The 21,480-nt window shown below is 43.4% G+C and overlaps 1 protein-coding gene across 7 annotated transcripts in view; it reads right to left on the bottom strand.

Annotated features, from left to right (window-relative positions):
* Positions 1-15,871, bottom strand: part of DIP2B (disco interacting protein 2 homolog B) — a 236,312-nt gene extending 220,441 nt beyond the window's left edge. For 3 of the 7 annotated variants that reach the window (XM_045465120.1, XM_045465123.1, XM_045465125.1), the window contains exon 1: positions 15,622-15,868. In XM_045465120.1, the coding sequence (XP_045321076.1) occupies positions 15,622-15,721 (100 nt within the window). In that variant the 5' untranslated portion in view covers positions 15,722-15,868. Of the gene's footprint in view, positions 1-15,621 lie in introns of all 7 variants that reach the window. The other 4 variants (XM_045465124.1, XM_045465126.1, XM_045465127.1 and 1 more) reach the window with 2 other exon arrangements.
* Between the last annotated feature and the right edge of the window lie 5,609 nt (positions 15,872-21,480).

The raw sequence follows: 21,480 nt of genomic DNA, 5'->3' as shown, positions 1-21,480 counted from the left end.
GGATTTTTGTTATTGTAACCACGGCTCTGTTGCCTGTACTTGTGTGGCACATAGTAGGCCACAATAAATAGCAGCTAAATAAATAAAAGGGAAAGGGAAAGAGAACAGGGGGAGGGAGGAAAGAGTAAAAAACAGAACAGAGAGAAGGAAGAGAAGAGGAAGGAGAGAAGTCAGCCAATGTGGCTGAAGCACAGTGGATGAGATCAACAGATGAGGGGTTGGGACTGTGTAGGCCTTAGAGACCATAGAATGGAGTCTGAATTTTATTTTAATGCAAAAAGAAGCCATCGAAGGGTCTTATGGCAGAAAAGCAACATGATCAAACCTGTGGTTTAAAAAGCTCACTGTAGGGGCGCCTGGGTGGCGAGGTCGCTTGAGCAGCCAACTCTTGATTTCGGCTTGGGTCATGATCTCACGGTTCGTGGGATGGAGCCCCGCATGGGGCTCTGTGCTGACAGCACGGAGCCTCTTGGGATTCTCTGTCTCCCTCTCTTCTCTGCCCCTCCCCAACTTGTATGCGCACTCTCTCTGTGTCTCTCAAAATAAATAAATAAACTTTAAAAAAAAACTAAATAAACAAAAAGCTCTCTGTAGCTGCTATGTGGAAATCAGTGACAGAGAAGACAGCAAGGATACTAGGAAGGAGCTAGCCAAGCCAGAGATGAACAGGCCAGGCAATGATTAGCAGTGAACGGTGTTAGAGAGAAACAGACTAAGGATACTTTTCAAGGTGGTACCAAAAAAAGTAAGGCGCCTGGGTGGCTCAGTCAATCAAGTGTCCAACTTCGGCTCAGGTCATGGTCTTACAGTTCGTGGGTTCCAGCCCCATGTCAGACTCTGTGCTGACAGCTCAGAGCCTGGAGCCTGCTTTGGATTCTGTGTCTCACTCTCTACTGCCCCTCCCCCACTCACACTCTGTCTCTCCCTCTCTCTCAAAAATGAAAAATGAAAAAATGAAAAAAATAAAAAATGAAAAAAACTACAGAGGAACTAGATATGGAGAGTTGGACTGAAAGAAAAAGAAGAATCAAGGGTATGTCAACTTTCAATTTATTGCTTCTCAGCTCCCAATCTACCCTTCATTGCCTGTTCTGTGAAAATTAAGATGGACCCTTTAAATAATTTTCTTTTGCCTGATGCCTGAACGTTAAGCTAGTCTGTAGCTGGTCTACAGACACTGCAAGAGGAAAGGTCTTTTGTTTCTGGTTCCAGTGTGCTCCTCTTGGCAGCATAAATAGAACATCAAGAAGTTCAGTACTTCTGGGGCTCCTGGGTGGCTCAGTCAGTAGAGAATCTGACTTCGGCTCAGGTTATGATCTCACAGTTCCTGAGTTTGAGCCCCATGTCAGGCTCTGTGCTGACACCATGGAGCCTGGAGCCTGCCTCGAGTTCTGTGCCTCCCTCTCTCTCTGCCCCTCTCCTGCTCATGCCTCTCTCTCTAAGATAAATAAACATTTAAAAATCATTTTTTAAAGAAGTTCAGTATTTCTGAGGTCCTATGGAGTCCCAGCCAGCTTATTTTAAGATCTTTGCTAATCTGAGAATTTGAGAAGTGGTCTAAGCTCATGAAACTTTCATGTTTTTAGAATTATTTTTCCTACATATACAAGGACTTGGGCACTTTATTCTGTTCATTTGTCTTTATTCAAATGCTAATACCATCCTGCTTAGAGCATAGTGATTTTAGACTCTGCTTTAGTACATGGTAAAGCAAGGACCACCTCACTATTTTGTTTCTAAATTTGCTTGGCTATTCCAAAACATTTATTCTACTATATGCACACTGAGATCATTATCTAATTCCCCACTACCCAAAGAACTCTCCACTGAAGCTGTAATGAATTTCTGTTAATTTTATATATATTTAGTCCTCCCATCTGGGAATATGTTATATATTTACATTTTTTCAGATCTTGCTTTTACATCCTTGAGAGTTTATAATTTTCTTCACATGGATCCTGTGCCTTTTTTGTGATATTTACCCTGAAGTATTTGAAAAAAATTTTAATACTATTACAGAGCCTTTTTCTCCTCACCAAGGCAGTTCATTCCCATACTTACCCCTGCCAACATCCCAACGATAGCAAAGAATGCTATTACACCCCACCCATCCCCATACTACCCTGATCCACAATGTCTGAGTTTTGCTGAAATCAGACTATTTTTTTTAATGTTTATTTATTTATTTTGAAAGAGAGAGAGAGCACTGCATGCAGTGTGGACATGTAGCGTGAGCAGGAAAGGAGCAGAGAGAGAGGGTGAGAGAGAATCCCAAGCAGGCTCCACACTCAGCACAGAGCTCGATGAGGGGCTCCATCCCACGACCATGAGACCATGACCTGAGTTGAAATCAAGAATCAGATGCTTAACTGACGGAGCCATCCAGGCACCCCTAGTCTATTTCATTCAGACAACCAGGTTTTCTGCTGTAATAGGTCTCTTCTGTTTCAAAAATTCTTACTTAGCATTTATATTACACATTCTTTGTCACTTGCTATGAATGTAATTATATAAATATAACATATATACCCTTATGTCAAAGTCCATTATCCATCACTGTTCCCTTTCTTCCTCCAATCTTGGGGTCTCTGTTTCACATTATCTGTTTCATTAGGGTACACTGCTTAGATTGGAGCCTGTGGGTGATACAATCTCTGAATCTTTGCACACTCACAGAGCTTTCTTCTCCCAAAAGGGTACATATCTATTCTGCACACAGGATTCTTGGAGTAGAGACCTCTTTTCTCAATAGTTTGTGGATGTTTCTCACACCATCATCAAAGTTGCAGTATTGCAAATGAGAACAGTCTGTTTTCTTGTTGTTGCTGTTTTAACTTCATCTTTCTATCTAGGAGCTCATAGGATGTCTTTTTCTTTATCAGTGAATTCAGGAATTCTATCAGGAGATGCCTAGGTTTATGCCATCCCTCATCAGTCTTGCCTGGAACACAGCACACTCATTCAAATCTGCAGTCTTTTTCAATTTGCAATCTTTTCTCAGCTCAGGGCATTTTTCTTCTATTACTTATTTCTCCTTCTAAAATTTTATAGTATGCATTTTAGGTTTCCTGGATCTAGTCTCTGAGTCCTCTGCCTTCTTAAGTTCCCACTCTAACTCTTGGCGTTCTTGTTCTAAGCTCTCAAATTTAAACTGGGTTTATAAAAAGAGGGCAGTAGAGATGTGCTAAAGCTGCCATCTTCCCAGAATCATTTCAAATGGGACCCTTTTAAATGCTATGTCATCATTCAAGCAGAAAACAAAAATGCTTCTACGTGCTTAAAAAACAATTATTTAAATTAACATATTAATATTGTCTAAGCCCAAACAGCTATTTGTTGGGAAGTTACTAGATTGAAAGCTCCCTGAAAGAAGGCAATTTGCCTTCCTTGCATCTCTCATCCTTTCAATAGGTCTTATAAATAAATGGGTTCAGGGGGGCGCCTGGGTGGCGCAGTCGGTTAAGCGTCCGACTTCAGCCAGGTCACGATCTCGCGGTCCGGGAGTTCGAGCCCCGCGTCGGGCTCTGGGCTGATGGCTCAGAGCCTGGAGCCTGTTTCCGATTCTGTGTCTCCCTCTCTCTCTGCCCCTCCCCCGTTCATGCTCTGTCTCTCTCTGTCCCAAAAATAAATAAACGTTGAAAAAAAAAATTAAAAAAAATAAAAATAAAAATAAATGTGTTCAGCACACCTTTCCTGATATATTGATATGCTGAGCACTTTATATGAGTTTCAAAAGGTAGAAGACCTTGCCATTACACTCACAAAAGTCCAAATGAGGGGGCAAAATAATTGAAACAAATAATAGTGGTCAGTTAGGTGTTAAACTCTGTTACCGCATACAATGGTCTAAAAATAGAAGAGATTAATACGAACTAAAGCAGTCAGCTGGCTTCATGACCAAGGGAACATTAGCCAGACCCTAGAATATGGGGAAATTTTAATAGGAAAGAAGGCAGTCCTGACAAAGAAAGGAGTCACTGCAAAGGCAGAAAGAAAAGAATGAGCCGGTCAGGAAAAAGGGTGAGGAAACCAGTCTGACTATAATAGAAGAGTCCGGTGGAGACTAGTAAAAAATAAGAATAGACAAGGAGGCTGATGACAGGGTCTAGACTCATTCACTGGCTGAATAAGTATTGAAAAGCACTTATGCTGAAGGATGTCACATGCTGTCCTCAAACAGCTTACAAAGGGAGGTGAGAATATGTATGCAAATAACTTCTATGTTTGAGCTCATCTGAAAAATAGCTATAATACAGGGGTAATGTTAGCAATCAGAGCTTAGAGAACCAACAAATGAGGAAGGTGGTTTTTTGAACAGGAAGTTCATCTTCCAGTACTTCCCTTGGTCCTTGAAAAAAAACAAGCAAAGAACTATGGGAGAAAAATTCATACCAATGCTTTTTCTACATGTTTAATTTAAAAATGAAAGTTTCTCCAGACCAGAGAAAAATCCAATAAAGAATGGCAACTCTTTAAAATTTTCAGACAGAAAAAAAAATTTTGTAACTACGTATGGTGATGAAAATTATTATAGTTATTATGATCATTTTACAATATACACAAATATCCAAGTGTTTGCTGTACACCTGAAACTAATATAATGTTGTATGTGAAACCTTACCTCAATTAAAAAAAATGTAAGACAGCCTGTTTGTCTCAGTCACAGATTTACTAAACAAAAAACTATCAGAAGTTTCTACCTAGTAATTCCTGAGGGGTTGATTTTTTTAAAAGGAGATTCAGGGACAAGACTGGTCAGCACTGTAACGCAAGCATGCCTGACCTGAGTTAAAACCCACAAGTTCCAGGCTATGAGTAACTTGAAACAACAGAATCCAAGGTTCTTCAGAAAAAAAAGGAGACAGAGAGAAGAAAGAAAAACCCTACGATGCTTTAATTCATCCACGAAAGCAATAATGCTCTAAAAATAAAGAGATATTACAGCACTATTCCTTCACAAAACAAGAAATAATTCCAAGAAAATAATCAATTGAAGTACATGTCATTTACAGGGGCGCCTGGGTGGCTCAGTCCATTAAGCATCCAACTCTTGATTTCGGCTCAGGTCATGATCTCAAGGTCATGGGATCAAGCCCCGAGTTGCACTCTGCACTGGGCATGGGGCCTGCCTAAGATTCTCTCTCCCTCTCTCTCTGCCCCTCCACTGTGCATGCACATGCTCTCTCTCAAAAATAAATAAATAAATAAATAAATAAATAAATAAATAAATAAATAAATAAAGTACATGTCACAGAAGTACCTGCATTAACTTCCACGTTGACTTTAAATTTGAACATTAAATACCCTAAGAAAAAAACAAAACACTAAAAACACTTTCTGAACAAGAATGTAACCACAATCCTCTCTACAGTCTAGAAGCTCAAGATCAGTGCAAACCAAGGACCTTTCAAAGACAACAGACCCGTGGATCTTCATTTAGGACTGTCCTGTGTAGCATCCAAAATATTTTCCTCTTGCATTTCCCCCTTTCAGCTTCTCATCATCATCATCTCAATTCAAGGAAGAAAAATTAATTTCACATCTCTTCTCTGAAAACAGGACAGAACAGGGGCGCCTGGGTGGCTCAATCGGTTGAGCATCTGACCCTTGATTTCGGCTCAGGTCATGATCTCACGGTTCATGAGATCGAGCCCCGTGTCAGGCTCCGTGCTGGCAGCATGGAGCCTGCTTAGGATTCTCTCTCTTTCTCTCTCTCAAAATAAATAAATAAACATTAAAAAAAAAAAAAGAAAAAGAAAATAGGACAGAACATTCCCATTCTTTCCTCTCCAGGCAGCCCCACCTCCAAAACTCCACAGACAGAAGCTGCATCCTAAGAAAACTAGAGCCCAATAGTTAGGATGGAAAAGAATTTTGCTGAAATGATTTGAAACATGATTCAGGGAGACAGAGGCAGATGGCAGTGTGGAAACCCATGGAGTTTGGAGCCAAGCAGACTTGGGTTCCCATCCCAGCACACTGTACTCTCAGGCTTCACGTTCTTTAACAAGTCTCTACAAAATGGAAATCACACACCTATCTTCAGCAGTTTTAGATTAGAAGCACATTTCTAAGACCTGCCTGAGATCACACAATAAATGGCAAACACAAGACCTAACCCAATTCTATATAACCATTAAGTCCACTGTTTGGTTTTTAAAAAAAAATTTTTTTTAACGTTTATTTATTTTTGAGACAGAGAGAGACAGAGCATGAACGGGGGAAGGTCGGAGAGAGGGGGACACAGAACCTGAAACAGGCTCCAGGCTCCGAGCTGTCAGCATAGAGCCTGACGCGGGGCTCGAACCCACGGACCGTGAGATCATGACCTGAGCCGAAGCCGGCTGCTTAACCGACTGAGCCACCCAGGCGCCCCTGTTTGGTTTTTTTAAACGTTTATTTATTTTTATTTATTTTTTTTTTTTTAAATTTTTTTTTTCAACGTTTATTTATTTTTGGGACAGAGAGAGACAGAGCATGAACGGGGGAGGGGCAGAGAGAGGGAGACACAGAATCGGAAACAGGCTCCAGGCTCTGAGCCATCAGCCCAGAGCCTGACGCGGGGCTCGAACTCACGGACCGCGAGATCGTGACCTGGCTGAAGTCGGACGCTCAACCGACTGCGCCACCCAGGCGCCCCAAACGTTTATTTATTTTTGAGAGTGAGAGAGACTGAGCATGAGCAGGGGAAGGGCAGAGAGAGAGGGAGACAGAACCAAATGCAGGCTCCAGGCTCTGAGCTGTCAGCACAGAGCCCAACATGGAGCTCGAACTCACAAACTGTGAGATCATGACCTAGCCGAAGGCGGACACTCAATCGACTGAACCACCCAGGTGCCCCGTTAAATCCACTGTTCTGATCTCTTTGCCATTTGTTTCAGAATGATACTGTCACTGGTAGTGAGAAAGGGAAAGATCAGGTTATGGGACCAGGTCCGGTACACACTGCATTCCTCTCCATTTCAGGTGCTTTTTAAAAGCTAGCTCAGTTCTCTCATTATGGTAAGAAGAGCTATTTATTCAGCAGCTACTTACCGGCCAGCTAGGGTATATAAAGAGCTAAGCACAGGGCCTGTTACATAATAAGCACTCGATAATTGATGGCTACTTACACAGAGATCTTAACTTCTTAAGAGAGCTTAAGAAAAGCTGGCTTCTTATAAGAAATTGAGTGGAAAAGAAGTAAACCAGGCATAAAAGGGGGAAGAACATGCCAGAGTGGGCATTTCTCAGAGAAAGTGAACGTGTACAAAGGCATGGAAATGAAAAAACCCAGTGCATTCAGGGTAGCTCAAGTAGCTAGGTATGCATGGCTAGAGAGGGGAGAAAATCACGAAAGGCGCAGGAAATGAGGCTACAAAGGCAAGCAGATCTTGGTACACAAAGGATGCTTGGATTTTATCCCGTGGGTGGGTCATGGGTCAAACCAATGAAAAATCTTAAACAGGGACAAGGACATGATTAGATCTGTGTTTCAGAATGATCATTCCATCACAGAATAGAGAAAGACGGACTGGAGGGAGAAGGGTCTGGAGGCAGGTGGATGACTTACGAGACTACTATAACAATCTCAGCAAGAGGTGATAAGAGCCTGAACAAAGACCAAAACGAGGTCAATGGAGGGGAGGAACAAGAACTGACAGGATTTAGTGATCCATTAGAAGTTAAGGATGACCCTCAAATTTTTGACCCAAGGAAATGGACATTCTGAAGCAGGGTTTTGTGAAGTAGGCTGAAATAAGGAGAACAGTTGCGGACTCACTAAGTTACAGCTGTCTGGGGGAACCAGTGGGATGTTGGAGCAGAGTGCTTGAAGTCAGGCCTAGAGATACAGACCAGAGAGCCATCTCACAGCCAAGAGAGCTAAAGCCCTGGGCATGGATGAGATTACTCAGCAAGTTTATGTGAAGTGAGATGAAGGCTAATGACTGATAGCAGGAACACCCATATCAGACGGATAAGAGAAACAGAAGCTCAAGAGACAGCATAAGAAGGAACAGTTAGGGAGCCGGAAGGAAATGATGCCGTAAAAGGTAAGGACGGAGAGAGTTTTATAAAAATAACTGTTCACCATATTGAATGCTGCAGGGAAAGATACTGTGTCCAGTGGGTACTTTTCAGTCTGAAATTAGAAGTCATCGGTGCCCGTGGAGACTGTTGTTTCAGAGGCTTGATAAGCAGAAGCAATGGATGAAGGAACGAGCAAAGGAAACAAAGAAAGGAGAGGAAGTGTAAGCCACACCTTCTAGGAGCTATGAGAGGGAGAGAATGCATGCACATAAGAGTAAACAGTTCCAATACACGACTGTGGGAAGCTGCTTTTTTTAAACTGGGAGAAATTTCAGCATATTTATAGGCTGAAGGGAAGGAACTGAGAACCAAGTGTTAAGTGAGAGGCTGAAGATGAGAGAGAGACAAAGACAAAAAAGACTATGAATGAAGACTATGAATGAACAGATCAATCAATGGAGTAAGATGCCAAGATCACAGAGAAGCGATGGGACTGAGAATACAGTCAGAGGGATACACCGTAGAACAGGAAAGGGGATATTTCTTCCTCTGAGAAAAGAAGGAAAGGGGATAAGGGTGGGAACTGATATAGATAAGGCTTTGAGTATTGAGGAGGGAAGTGGAGGGAGTTTGGCTTTCCTCACAAGCTAATAAGAATGGTTCTTTTTTTTTTTTTTAAGTTTATTTATTCATTTTGAGAGTGGGGAGGGGCAGAGAGAGAGGGAGAGAGAATCCCAAGCATGCTCTGGAGCCTGCCCTGGGCTCAACCTCATGAACCACAAGATCATGACCTGAGCTGAAATCAAGAGTCAGATGCTTAACTGACTGAGCCACCCAGATGCCCCAATAAGAACAGTTCTTAACTCCGCTTCATAGCCCTCTTTAAGATACTGATGAAAACTATAAACTCTGCTCCCCAGAAAGATACGCATAAGCACTCATGTTCAAAATTCTACACATGATTTCAGCATTTCCAGGTCCACTGAAGCCAACTCATGAATCCAAAGAAATTGGCAATGGAATTCCAAAGAAATGGCCTTCAGAAGTGATCTTGTTCATGGACAAGCATCCACACGGGAAAGCAAACTGCTCATTATAAACACAAATATATGGGGTGCCTGTATGGCTCAGTTGGTTAAGCATCTGACTTTTGGCTCAGGTCATGATCTTGCAGCTCATGAGTTCAAGCCCTGCGTTGAGCTCTGTGCTGACAGCTCAGAGCCTGGAGCCTGCTTTCAGATTCTGTGTCTCCCGCCTCTCTCTCTTCCCCTCCCCCACTCGCACTCTGTGTGTGTGTGTGTGTGTGTGTGTGTGTGTGTGTGTGTCTCAAAAATAAAGAAACATTAAACATTTTTTTAAAAAACACAAAAACATGAAAAACTCTCACTTACGCCTCTAGGCTATGATCAATCACGAAAAGAGAGGGCACTACTTGATGTATACAACAGCACTACGTTGGACTCTAGGAATAGGGGATATAGGAGACCATCCTTGCTTTTAGGAAACTTAGAATTTAAAGAAATGAGAGGCAAAAGCCTTGGATTTAGCAATGACTTTAGATAAAAGCAGTATCTTTAAAAAACAAAGGATCAATCTAGAGCTGAAGGGAGACAAAAATCAGACTCTAAAGATAGATGACCAGACAAGGTTGGTGGTAAGCACAACTCAAAAAAAAAGAGGACCAAGAAAACTTTTGAAGGAGGAACTGAAAGATTTTGTTCACTAAAGACAAACGGAGGACTAAGAAAAGGAAGAGACAAAAACTATTTGAGGGCTCTGAGACCCACATGTGCCTTTTCATAGCTGTTAGATGCTTGAGTCTCAGCAACCACGCTTAAATTTCAAAGCCATTTGCCAGAACCTACAGGCTTGGAAATGTACACACGCCAGATGTCTGTATGAAACAAACCAGCTACTCTTTTTTGCCCCAGTCAACTGTCTGCAGTGACCCAACATGTGTTGAACTAAGGGGTAGAGGGTGCCGACAGGAGCAACTGATGGTGGAGTGAGGTCTTACTTTAAAAAAATACGTGTACAAATTGATTCCAGTCATCACTTCCTACAGAACCATATTCTGCTAAGTAACACAAGATATTAAAAACAGCCACTCACTATGCATCCATTCACTATCAGAAACAATAAAGATTACACATACCAAGTGACCACTGAATGCCACACACTATAGTCAGCTCATTTTAAACCTTACAACTCCAATGAGATTGTCATTCCTTTAAGAACTGGAAACACTAAAATGAGGGAGGGGACAAAGTCTGTCCAAGGTCACAGAGCTAGTAAATGAAGGCCAGGAATTGGACCCAGGCCCAACAGATGCCAAAATCTGTGCTTCTCAAATGATTACGCAACCCTGCCTCAGACCAAAGTCAAACCCCCAAGACAGGGACTTTATGTCTCACTTCAAATCAAATTGAAGTGAGCCAAAATTTACAAGAAACAGTTGTAATAGAAAGAAATAGTTGGGAAGCTGTTTAAAGAAGTTTAAGATATGAATTACCTCTGGAGGAGCTTACAGTGGGGTGAAATGAAAAACAATCGAAATATATTAGAAAATATATTGGGCAAGCAAGCAGGAAGGAGCTCTTCAAAGAGCATTCCTGAGAGAGGACCATGGAGAAGTGTACTAATCATGATACAAATATAGTGTGAGGGCCCGTTCTAGCTGATCATCCGAACTTTCACCCCTGAGGTGCTAATCCTTACACAGGTGCTAAGCAGCCACCAGGGGTTGGGCTGAAAGTGAAGGGTTGACGATTTCTCTCATTCAAAACTCCAGCCCGATGCTATGGGGCTGTCAAACAAGAACAATTTTTCAAAAAACACATCAGAACGAGGGTGTCCAAACAAGCACTCTCCTTTACAGTAGGTGACTCATTCTACCAACCAATTTGTCACCTGTCTTCTGGAACTGCCCTCAAAACCAGTTTCCATCATTCTACTTTTTTGACAGTCACAACTCAAGTCAGTTTACAATCGCTCTAATTTTTTCGATCACACCTAGTTTGGACTCCAAAAGAATAGGGCTGCCTGGGTGTCTCAGTCAGTTAAGCACCTGACTTTGGCTCAGGTCATGATCTTGTGGTTCGTGGGTTTGAGCCCCATGTCAGGCTCTTTGCTGACAGCTCCGAGCCTGGAGCTGCTTCAGATTCTGTGTCTCCCTCTCTCTCTGCTCCTCCCCCACTTGCATGCGCGCGCGCGCTCTCTCTCTCTCTGAAATAAACGTTAAAAAAAAAAAAAAAAAAAAAAGATCCAAAATGGACTCCAAAAGAACATCACCAGTTTTTCTCTACTTGATTCCAAGTAACCTATAAAATGAAGCTCCACCCTCAAAGAAAATGTGTCACCATGAGGATTTTCAAAGGAATGTGCCACAGGCTCTGACTGCAATTCCTAAAGATGAGTTCCAGCGTAAGATGAATGTAGCCCACCAAAAACATATACATGCAAGTTTTGGGGAAACCACTTAGATAATGCCCAGTTTGTGTTATTTAAAAATCCACACCCCTGTTTTCCTTAATATTCCGAGCATTAGGTAGGACAACGGCTTAGATGTAATTTTCTGATAAACGGACATCCTATGAATTCACAACTGTGCTACGTATTTTGGGGAAAGTGGACTACTTTCCCAATTGTAGATAAAGCAGGAGGGACTCCCCAGTTTCCTGGTCCCTTAATTTTACTTGCCCACTTGTGAAATATGATCTCTAGCCAGCATCGTCCCCTTTCCCTCTTCCACTCCCCCACTGCTTCCCCACTCCTAAAGAGGATTCCCTTCAACTCCTAGCAAGGGGCCCTCTCTTATCCCTCCACCTTCAAGGTGGGCCCTATACCATGCTTTAAGGACTCCAGAGATAAGTGATGGAATAGGAGAAGGGAGGATGTGACTGAATTTGTTGTGTTTGTGCTCAGAGAAGTGTTCAAGTCACAAAAGGCAGGAGTCCTTCCTGTGTTATTTTGTCTTGAATACTTTCCCAACTGTCATCTTTGGACACTGAAAGACTTCAGCTCCTCTGACAAGCCACAGAAGTATGGGATTTATGTCCCTCTTCCCTTCATACTTACGACTGAACTGCACGGGCAAGATGACAACCGTCTCGACACACAATCCCATCTTATATTTATAGTTCTCTGCTGTTTCTTTTTCACAACGACAAAGCAGATAGCTTCCTCTTTTCTTAGAAGGCAGCCTCTGCACAAAACTCTATCGTGGTCTCATATACTGTTTGGTTGGTATTTAAGTGACATCCCTACCAGATTCAGGGCTCTTTAAAAGCTGACACAGAGCCCTGCTCACCTCTGTATCCGTAGCACATAGTAGGCACAAAATAAATGTCTGTTGAAGCAAATAAGTGAATGACAGACTAGGAAGAGATTTCAGAAAGAGAATCAAGGGGACTACTTAGAACTGTGGCACACAACTGTTACATAGCATTTCCTTAGAGTAAAAATGAGAGGTAACAGCGTGTGCCCTAACAGTAAAGATATTTAAATCATCCGATGGTAACAGATGCCATAATTACATGGCAGCTTAGGATAATGGCGCTTATTACGTGAGCAACTTTAGCCAAAACACTTAACCTCTTAACCTTTCGAAGTTTTCCCTTCTGTGAAAACAGAAAAGAAGGAAGGAAGGAAAAGAAAAGGTAAGAGAGGTGGTAATAACATCTATCTATTCTACCTAATCACCAAGTTGCAGCAAAGCCCAGATGACATAATGCACAGGATCATTATACAGTGTATTTTGTATGACAGGTTTCAACAAATAAATCTCATCATTAGTGTTACTTTAGATGCATACACTCGAGTAAAACATGTGAATAAAGTTCAGACAACAGAGTTCATTGTCAAACATGTAATAGATATGGCAGGAACAAGAATATATGTGGATCATGAAGAAAATACCCAGCATGGGAATACCTGTAGAAACCTCCTACCTATTCAATTCATCTCCAGAGAAGCTCATGATTATTTGTAACTTCAACTTTAAGTGATTCTCGAGGAGCTTTCTCCGCTAAGTCCACGGTGACCTGCCTGAAGCACCAGACACAGCCCTGGGCTCTGCAACGCGCTCTGCGGCAAACAGCCCACAGAGGCACAAACCTGCATTTCGGCCCAGAGTTGGCAGAGCTATGACCAAAGCCTGCAGCCGAAAATACAGACAAGCACAAAGAAATTTCTTTCACAGTATACAGCTCAGGCTATCACTATAATTAGGACCAACTATGGCCCAAACGTTTAAAAAAAAGAATAAAATCACGGAATAAGTTCCCCCAAACCAGCAACACATGACAAACACACAGTTAAAAGCACATTTTTTTCGAAAGGAAAAAAGAAAAAAAAAAAAGAAAAAAAAAACTTTTGTCAGAGCAGCAGCTGTAGAGAAAATGTACAATAAACAAACAGGCAGGATTCATTCAAAATATACTACAGACATCACAAATATATCCCATGCTATAAGATCTGGGGGATAGTGGGTTGTTTTCACTTCACTTGAATCCCTAAAAATGTCTACCTATTTCTCTAGTCAAGCGTCCTCTGTACTGTATTTTTAAGCAAGAGAAAAAGACAGATGGCCAAGATGCTGATACTGCAGGCCCAAGATTTTTCAACTGTATTTTTCCCAGTTGTCCATTGCTAAAAGAGATACAGGACAACGTAGTACAAATCTACACGAAACTAACTCAAACTAAGTATATGTCAACCAAAGCAATCCTGCATCAGAAAGTAAACCAGGAACTTGTCCTGACATTCAGTTTATAGGAGTCTGACACCTTTCTAAACCAGAGAAAGGTGAGCTAATCAGTGTTAGTCCTAGAAACAGTTCCTCAGAATCATTTCTAGAAACATTCAGAGAAGTAAACAATAATCAGCTGGAAGCCGATATACCAAGAATAAGGAGCTTCCAGGATTTCCCTCTGTGTAAAAGCAATCAACTCCTATTTTTAATCTCATTCTGACACAAACAACCAGCCAAAGCACTCCCTTTTCTGGCTAATCAAATATAGCTGATCTGTTACTATGAAGTTAACTGTTTTAAAAGTCAGATTTGAATGGAAATCATTACAGATTTAATGACAATATTTTAGTATAGGAGAAGAATGAGGTTATCTTGAGAGGCAGAACCGATGGTAAGGCTCTAAATACGTCACAGAAACCAACTCATCCACCACCACTGATTCTGGGGATGGGCAAAAAACACCTTCCTATCTGATTAATTGAAAAATAATATGTTGGCAATTAAGTGCAAATGAAAACAGCACCTCCCTATATATTGGGAAAACCTAACAGGGTTATTAAAAATTAATTATTTCCTTGTATGCCCAACAGGATTTGCAACGTTCAAAATCCACTTCTGGGTTTTCATTGTAAAGGACTGGGGGGGGGGGGGGGGGGGGGGGGGGGGGGGGGGGGGGAGGGGGCTGGGGGAGAGAATGTCTTGGTAAGTAAACAAAAAGTCCGAACTCTCCTGGGAACTTGTCACATTCTTCTCTTCCAAATCCACAGTATTTAATCCACTTGAAAAACGCCAGCAAAGAGGGCCTTTGGCAAGGAACTCAGTAAGAATATGCAACTCTGAGAACACCACCACAGTACTGACATCAAGCTTGTAGAAAATGCTGCTTTTGTCTCAGAGTCAGCCCCTGATAAAAACAGGAACTTTATGGAGAACTGATCACAACTGCACAAGAAGCCTGATCACATGCCCACAACAGAGCAACGTTTCTCTCATTGTTGTCCAAGGGACTTCTCTAATAACAGTGGCTCGATTTACTCCATTCTTTTAATTCTCAAAATAAATCCAACCCTCCTTGCACCGACCCATTGTCAGAAGAAAGAGGATGCCGGCCAGGATCTGCATGTAACCGGTAGTCACCCTCCTTCTCTCTTCAAAGACTCCAAAAGGTGATCAGATGCGGAAAATTCACCCCGAATACAGGCACCAGGAAAAAAACCCTTATGACAAAGGTGGTGTGAAAACAAGCACAGTGGGTCTCTCTCTGGGTTAATGCCACTGCTTCCAACCTCCCTAGGACACTCAGTGGCCCACCCTGCTCCTAGCTCACTCCTGTCACTGGGGAGGCATCTCGCATTGTTAAAGAAGGAGGAAGAAGAAATGCTGCGGATTTCCCATGTATCTTTCTCTTTTTCTGGAAGGGGGAGGGGAGCTGAAACAGGCATGGGGCCCTCCCCTCGAAAAGGGTAGAGGACAGGCGAAAGCTGTCAGCCACCCTGCTCTCAGCCTCAGCCTCACCCCCACCCCCACCGTGCCCAGACGCCCGGGCAGAAGCGGGAGGGCGCAGCTTTGTCTCGGGTTTTGAGGGGCAGGGAGTGCAGAAACAGCCCGGGCCCGGGGAGGACTTCTCCCCGAAGCCCCTGCTTAACCCCTACCCAGAGAACACAATGAACGCCTCAGGAAACCCACTTCATGGGGTGCGAGAGCAGGGAAGACTACCCTTCGGAGCACGGGCCAGATTTCCGGCACCCTCCTCCCATCTCGCCCGCACGGCCAGCAGGGCGCGCGGCGGGGACCTGCTCTCCCTGTCGCCGCGATCCGCAGCGGCGCCCGGGCGCTCGCTCCCCCCGCCCGGCTCCTACCCTCCGAGAGCTCCAGCTCCAGCTCCGCCAGTTGCGCCCGCACTTCGGGCGGCAGCGCCGCCACCGCGGCCGGCGCGGGCTCTAGGCCTCGCTCCGCCATCCGGGCTCCGCCAGCCACACTCCGGAAGACAAGAGAGGGGGCCGAAGGAGGGACGGACTGACGCGGGCCCACACCCGGGCTACAGGATCCGGCTCCGGCCGCCGAGCTCCGCCGCTGCCGCCGCCGCCGCCGCCGCCATGAGCAAAAGTCACGTGAGCGCGGTGGCCCCGCCCCCGGGCCGAGGACGCACCGCCTCCGCAGCCAGGCGTCGCTGAGGACTCGCGGGCTTATGGCGCCCTCTACTGGGAATCTCCTAAAACGACGAGTCCAAGCCCGCCACCCGGAGCTCTCCTAGGCGAAAGGAGCTCGAGGTGTTGATGTCAGCGTGGACGGGCGTAGCGTTTACCTTTTACGAGCTCATAAGCAAGTTTTCAGAGGACCCAAGCCTCACCTTTTCCACTTCTCTTAGTAGTGTATGCCTTTGTCTTGTCCTCTCCTCCATTTTCCCCTGATTGACATCTACCCATTTTTGAGGACCAGAACTCAGGCCGCTTTTTTTTTTTTGACCGACAAATGATTTTTTTTTTTTTTTTGTAATTGTATCACCGGCCTTTTCTTTCACTGGGACTTCCCAGTCCCACTTCCCGGGAGCTCTCTGTTTCTTTCAGTTCTAGCATTTAAGGCAATGGATGGAGAATCTCCTTCCTTCTACCTAGAAATTCTAACTACTTGTAAGTGGGGAACTTAATCTTTTTATACTCTTCAATGTTTGACTTAATAGATATTCCAAAAATATTAATATTTAATTCAATGTAAGGAGGATCCAAACATTTGTGTATTTTTACCAGGAAATACTGGAGCAGATTAAATAGTCATTCATTCATGTTCTATCATAGTATTATACATATATTTTTTATGCCAAAGTTCCCCTTCACAATTTGAGAGATTTCAGCCCCTTTTGTACTGATCCAGCATTGGTCTTTTGAGAGGAAAGGCCACAACATCTATTCAGTAGGAGTTTCTAGACAGTATTGTACCATTTATGGGCTGAAAGGAAAATTATTTTTTAGTTGAGAAAAGAATTTAAGCTTGAAAAAAGAAATCTGACATCATGGTTGATTGAGGAGTAGATGGAAATTTCCTTTTAACTGCAACAATGTAAGGAGAATCTTAGGAATATATATGTGTGTCCTCTGGTTTAGGTAGGCCTGTTGAGAATTTTTTTAGGTCTACAAATTGGTTGACATTCCTCCCATCAAAAAGTGAGGTCCAGGTTCGCTCCCCTGAATCTGAAAGGGCTTCTGACAGCTTTGACCAATAGAATATGGCACAAGTGATACTATGTAAATTCTGAAGTTAGGTTCTAGAAGGCCATGCAGCTTCCCCTGGTTCTCTTGGAATTCTCCCTCTCCAGAGAACCCCTCTGAAGATCCTCCCTCCCAGGGTGCTCTGAGAACTCAGTAGCCATGCAGGCAGCTGTCCACATGGAAAACCACATGAGGTGCTCTGCCCAACCTCCCCAGCTCAGCCCAGCCTTATCATCATCCTAGCCCAACATGAAGAAGCCTGCAGATGACTCCAGCCCCTAGACATTTGAGTCTTCCCAGCTGAAGTCCCAAACAATGTGGAGCAAAGACAGCTCATGCCTGTCACGCCCTGTCCAAATTTCCTGCGAACATAATAAAATGGTTATCCTATTATGCCTCTAAGCTCGGGGTGGTTTGTTATACAATAGAATACCACAAGAAAGATCTTAGCAGGTGTTCTTGTTTACCCTCCCAATAGCCCTTACCCCCTCTTTCCTTGTCACTAGACCACACCAACCCTATTGAGGCTGAATATGCTACACACACACTTTTCTGCCCTCCTTGGCGTGTGTGTGATCCCCTGGGGGAACTAGTGGAGGGGGAACATCTGTGGATGATCTCCCTTCTTGATGAGACAGATACATGCACAAGGAGAAAATTCACTTCCTTCCTGTCTTTGGGTGTTGTCCACTTTAGGGTGCCAGCAGTCATCCTGCAACCGTAAGAGGAAAGCTAAGAGGAGCACAGAGACATCACCTAGAACTTGACAGAATTGGTCTGCTAAAATAACGAATTCTGGAACCACCTATATTAGGCTTCTCCTTACATGAGAAAATAGGTTTAAGCCTGTTTTAGTTTCATAGTCTGCTGTTTACAGCCAAAAGCTTCCCATGTGATGCTCAATTTACTACCTAAAAATGGAGTATTATGGGACGCCTGGGTGGTTCAGTAGGTTAAGCATCTGACTCTTGGTTTCTGTGCAGATTGTGATCGCAGGGTGGTGAGATCAAGCCCCTCATCAGGCTCCATGCTGGGTGTGGAGTCTGCTTACGTTTCTCTTTCTCCCTTGCTCCCCCACCGCCCCACTCACACTCACTCTGTCTCTCTCCAAAAAAAAAAAAAATAAAATAAAATAAAAATAAAAATAAAACAAAAAATGGAGTATTACAAGTGAGCAAAATGTGAAATGATTGAGTGCGGTTGCAAAACATCCAGTAAACTATTATGCCACCACATGTAGATTGGGGCTGTTTTGCGGCGGAAATAACTGGAAAATTCAAGATTTGGGGAGTAAGTTGGTGTGGCTTTCAGTAAATTCATACAAAAGAAAAATCGTCTGAAGACGTCCCAGTGGAGGACAGGTGGGTAAGTTTGTCTTTTCTAAGAAGCTTTTCTGACTGCAACCGAAATTGACATGGATGACAGGGTGGAGCTTTGCTGGCTTGGGAAAGCCAAGATCTCTCAAGTTAAGACTAGGATAAACAGAAGAAAGAACATGGGAGATTTATCAGGTGACAAAATTGAAAAGATTGTGGCTGCTGATGTCTGAAGAACCTCAAGACCTTTCATTAAACAGTCTTTGTCAGATGGAGGTAAATTTAGTAGTGAGTACAATAAGCCTAGCAGGAAAGATTACATTAAAGATGGGATTCCTGGGGCTGCAGGGTGGCTCAGTTGGTTAAGCATCCAACTCTTGATTTGAGCTCAAGTCATGATCTGATGGGTTGTGGGATCCATCCCACGTAGGGCTCTGTGCTGACAGCGCTGAGCCTGCTTGGGAATCTCTCTCCCCCTCTCTCTCTCTGTATCTCTCTCTCTCTCTGTATCTCTCAGTCTCTCAAAATAAATAAATAGGGGCGCCTGCATGGCTCAGTCAGCTGAGTGATTTTGGCTCAGGTCATGATCTCATGGTTCATGAGTTCGAGCCCCACATCTGCTGTCACAGAGCCTGCTTCAGATCCTCTGTCCCCCTCTCTCACTGCCCCTCCCCTGCTCAAGCTTTTCCTCTCTCAAAAATAAATAAATGTTTAAATAAATAAACTAAAATAAACTTTTTTAAAGGTGATATTCCTCCCTCTGAGGTCATTAATTTCAAATTGTCTCAAGGTCCTTTAAAGTAAAGGAGAAGAGGATATTTGCTGAGTATAGAGACAAGAGCTATGGGGCTGAAATTCTCAGGTTTATGGAATGATCAGTGCTGTCCAAAGAGACACACAATGTGAGCCACATGTATAATGTTAAATTTTACTACATTAAAAAGTAAAAAGAAACAGCATATCTCAATCCAGACTAGCTACATTTCAAGTGTTCTATGGCTAGTGGCTACCTGGTTGGACAGGGCAGGTCTAGATATTTACTTGCTTTATTAGCACATGGAATTGACTGGATTAAACAGTCCAGAACGCCACTAAGTTTTTGTACCATACGTATTGCCAAAGATATTCCAAACTTGGCTTTAGCTGCCACTAATTATTCAACACTATAAGCAATCTCGAAACTTCCAACTCCTGCCAACAGAAAAATGGCTGCCAGAGTTCTGCCCCTAAGGACATATACCCAATGCCCATATTAGGTATGCCCATGAAGGACAGTGGATAACTAAGACACTTCCAGAGATCAGAACCAGAGGCTGCCAGACTAGCTAACACATTCACTCCATTTACCAGGGTTGGGCATCCTCACTAGTCCTGTCAGGCAACATGGTAGATTGTTTGCAATCTACCCCCTGTTTTTTAAAAAAAAAAAATTTTTTTTAATTTATTTTTGACAGAGAGAGAGACAGAGCATGAGCAGGGGAGGGGCAGAGAGAGACGGAAACACAGAATCTGAAGCAGGCTCCAGGCTCTGAGCTGTCAGCACAGAGCCTGACACAGGGCTCAAACTGGTGAACTGCAAGATCATGACCTGAGCCGGTCAACCGCTTAACTGACTGAGCCACTCAGGTGCCCCTGAAATAACCCCTTCCCCTCACTGTACTCGCTATCCTTAGGTAAATCCCTCCTATTCATTGGGTTTAATCATATGACTTGCTTTGGCTAATGGCCAAATAAGCACGACCCAGAGACTTGGCAAGTGCTTGTGCATTTGTCTTTCTGCTTTTGAGACCTCTGCCTTGTGAATGAGCAGGAGCTAAACTACTAGATGAGGAGAGACATGGCCCAACTACCCCCACTGCTCTAGCTAGGTAAAAAACCCACCCTGCCGAGGTGTAAGAGTGAGGCCATAGACTGCCAGTTGATCACAGATCCCAGCTCAAATGGCCAATGCATGTGCACAAAAAATGGTTGCCATTTTAAGCTGCTAAGTTTTGTTCATTTGTTACATAGCAAAAACTAATAAAAACAGGTATGATATGTACTCAGGGACAGTGTCTGCTAAATATTCCCCTTTCTGAATGGGAATATCATTGTACTTACAATCCGTTGTCTGGCATTGTCTTACTCAGTAGTTCTCAAACTTTAGCATACATCAGAATCACATGGAAAGCTTATGAAACACAAATTGTGACTTCCAACCCAAGTCTCTGGGTCATGATTCCATAGGTTTGGGATATGGCCCAACGATTTACATTCCTAACAAGTCCCACGATGACACTGCTATTGCTGATGGGAGGACCATGTTTGCTAGACCATTGGTCTATGGCATGTGTTGGAAACACTTAACTTACAACTCCAGGTTGCTGGTCCATGAGGCATCATCCCCAGATATGAAGGAGAAAATTGCGTGGTCCCAGAGGTCTGGACTTGGAGCTGGAGGAAGTAGCTGTGGGGTTGTCTCCCGTTGAGGGACGAAATGAAATTTCGTGTGAGCGAATTATATACATTTTTGGTCTAATGTGTCATTCAAAAACACAGTTTTCTGACTGATTTTCTGCCTGGATGATATATCCATGGATGTAAGTGGGGTGTTCATATCCCCTGCTATTACTGTATAACCATCAATTTCTCTACGTCCATTAATATTTGCTCTATGTATTTAGGTGCTTCAATGTTGGGTGCATAGATATTTACAATTGTTATAGCCTCTTGTTGGATTGAATCGTACACATTCATAATTATGTGTAAATGGACTAAAAGTTTGCCACAAATGAGTGGGCTGCAACAGAGGCTGGGAGCTGTCTACCCAAAGTTCATTTCCCCTCCTTTCTACTTTGTGCGGAGAGCCCATCTACCATCACAGAGGCTGAAATTGCCAGATACTCAGCCTTCCTTGCTGCTAGGTTATTATATTACCCTATCCTGGTCAAGGGGCCCAGATGGAAGTCAGCTAGGGGTCAGGGAACAGAATTCTGGGAAACATATTACACCCTGATAAACAGAGAACATCTGAGGAGAATCCTGAGAACCTGCTAGGTTCTTGGATAATTATACCCTCAGAAGAGAGTGGCAGTGGTAAGGCTGGCAAACAAAAGGTCAGAACAGAGGGACAGCCACCGAGTCCTGAAGATGGTGGCAGAAAGCAGCAACCTGGAATGACTTGTGATCCACCTGTTGGGAACACCCAAAGGTGCCT

This window comes from Leopardus geoffroyi, chromosome B4 (genome assembly GCF_018350155.1).
Source record: "Leopardus geoffroyi isolate Oge1 chromosome B4, O.geoffroyi_Oge1_pat1.0, whole genome shotgun sequence".
NCBI classification, from domain to species: domain Eukaryota; kingdom Metazoa; phylum Chordata; class Mammalia; order Carnivora; family Felidae; genus Leopardus; species Leopardus geoffroyi.
The sequence above is the reverse complement of the archived record's forward strand: the minus strand, read 5'-3'. Positions and strand labels throughout refer to the sequence as shown.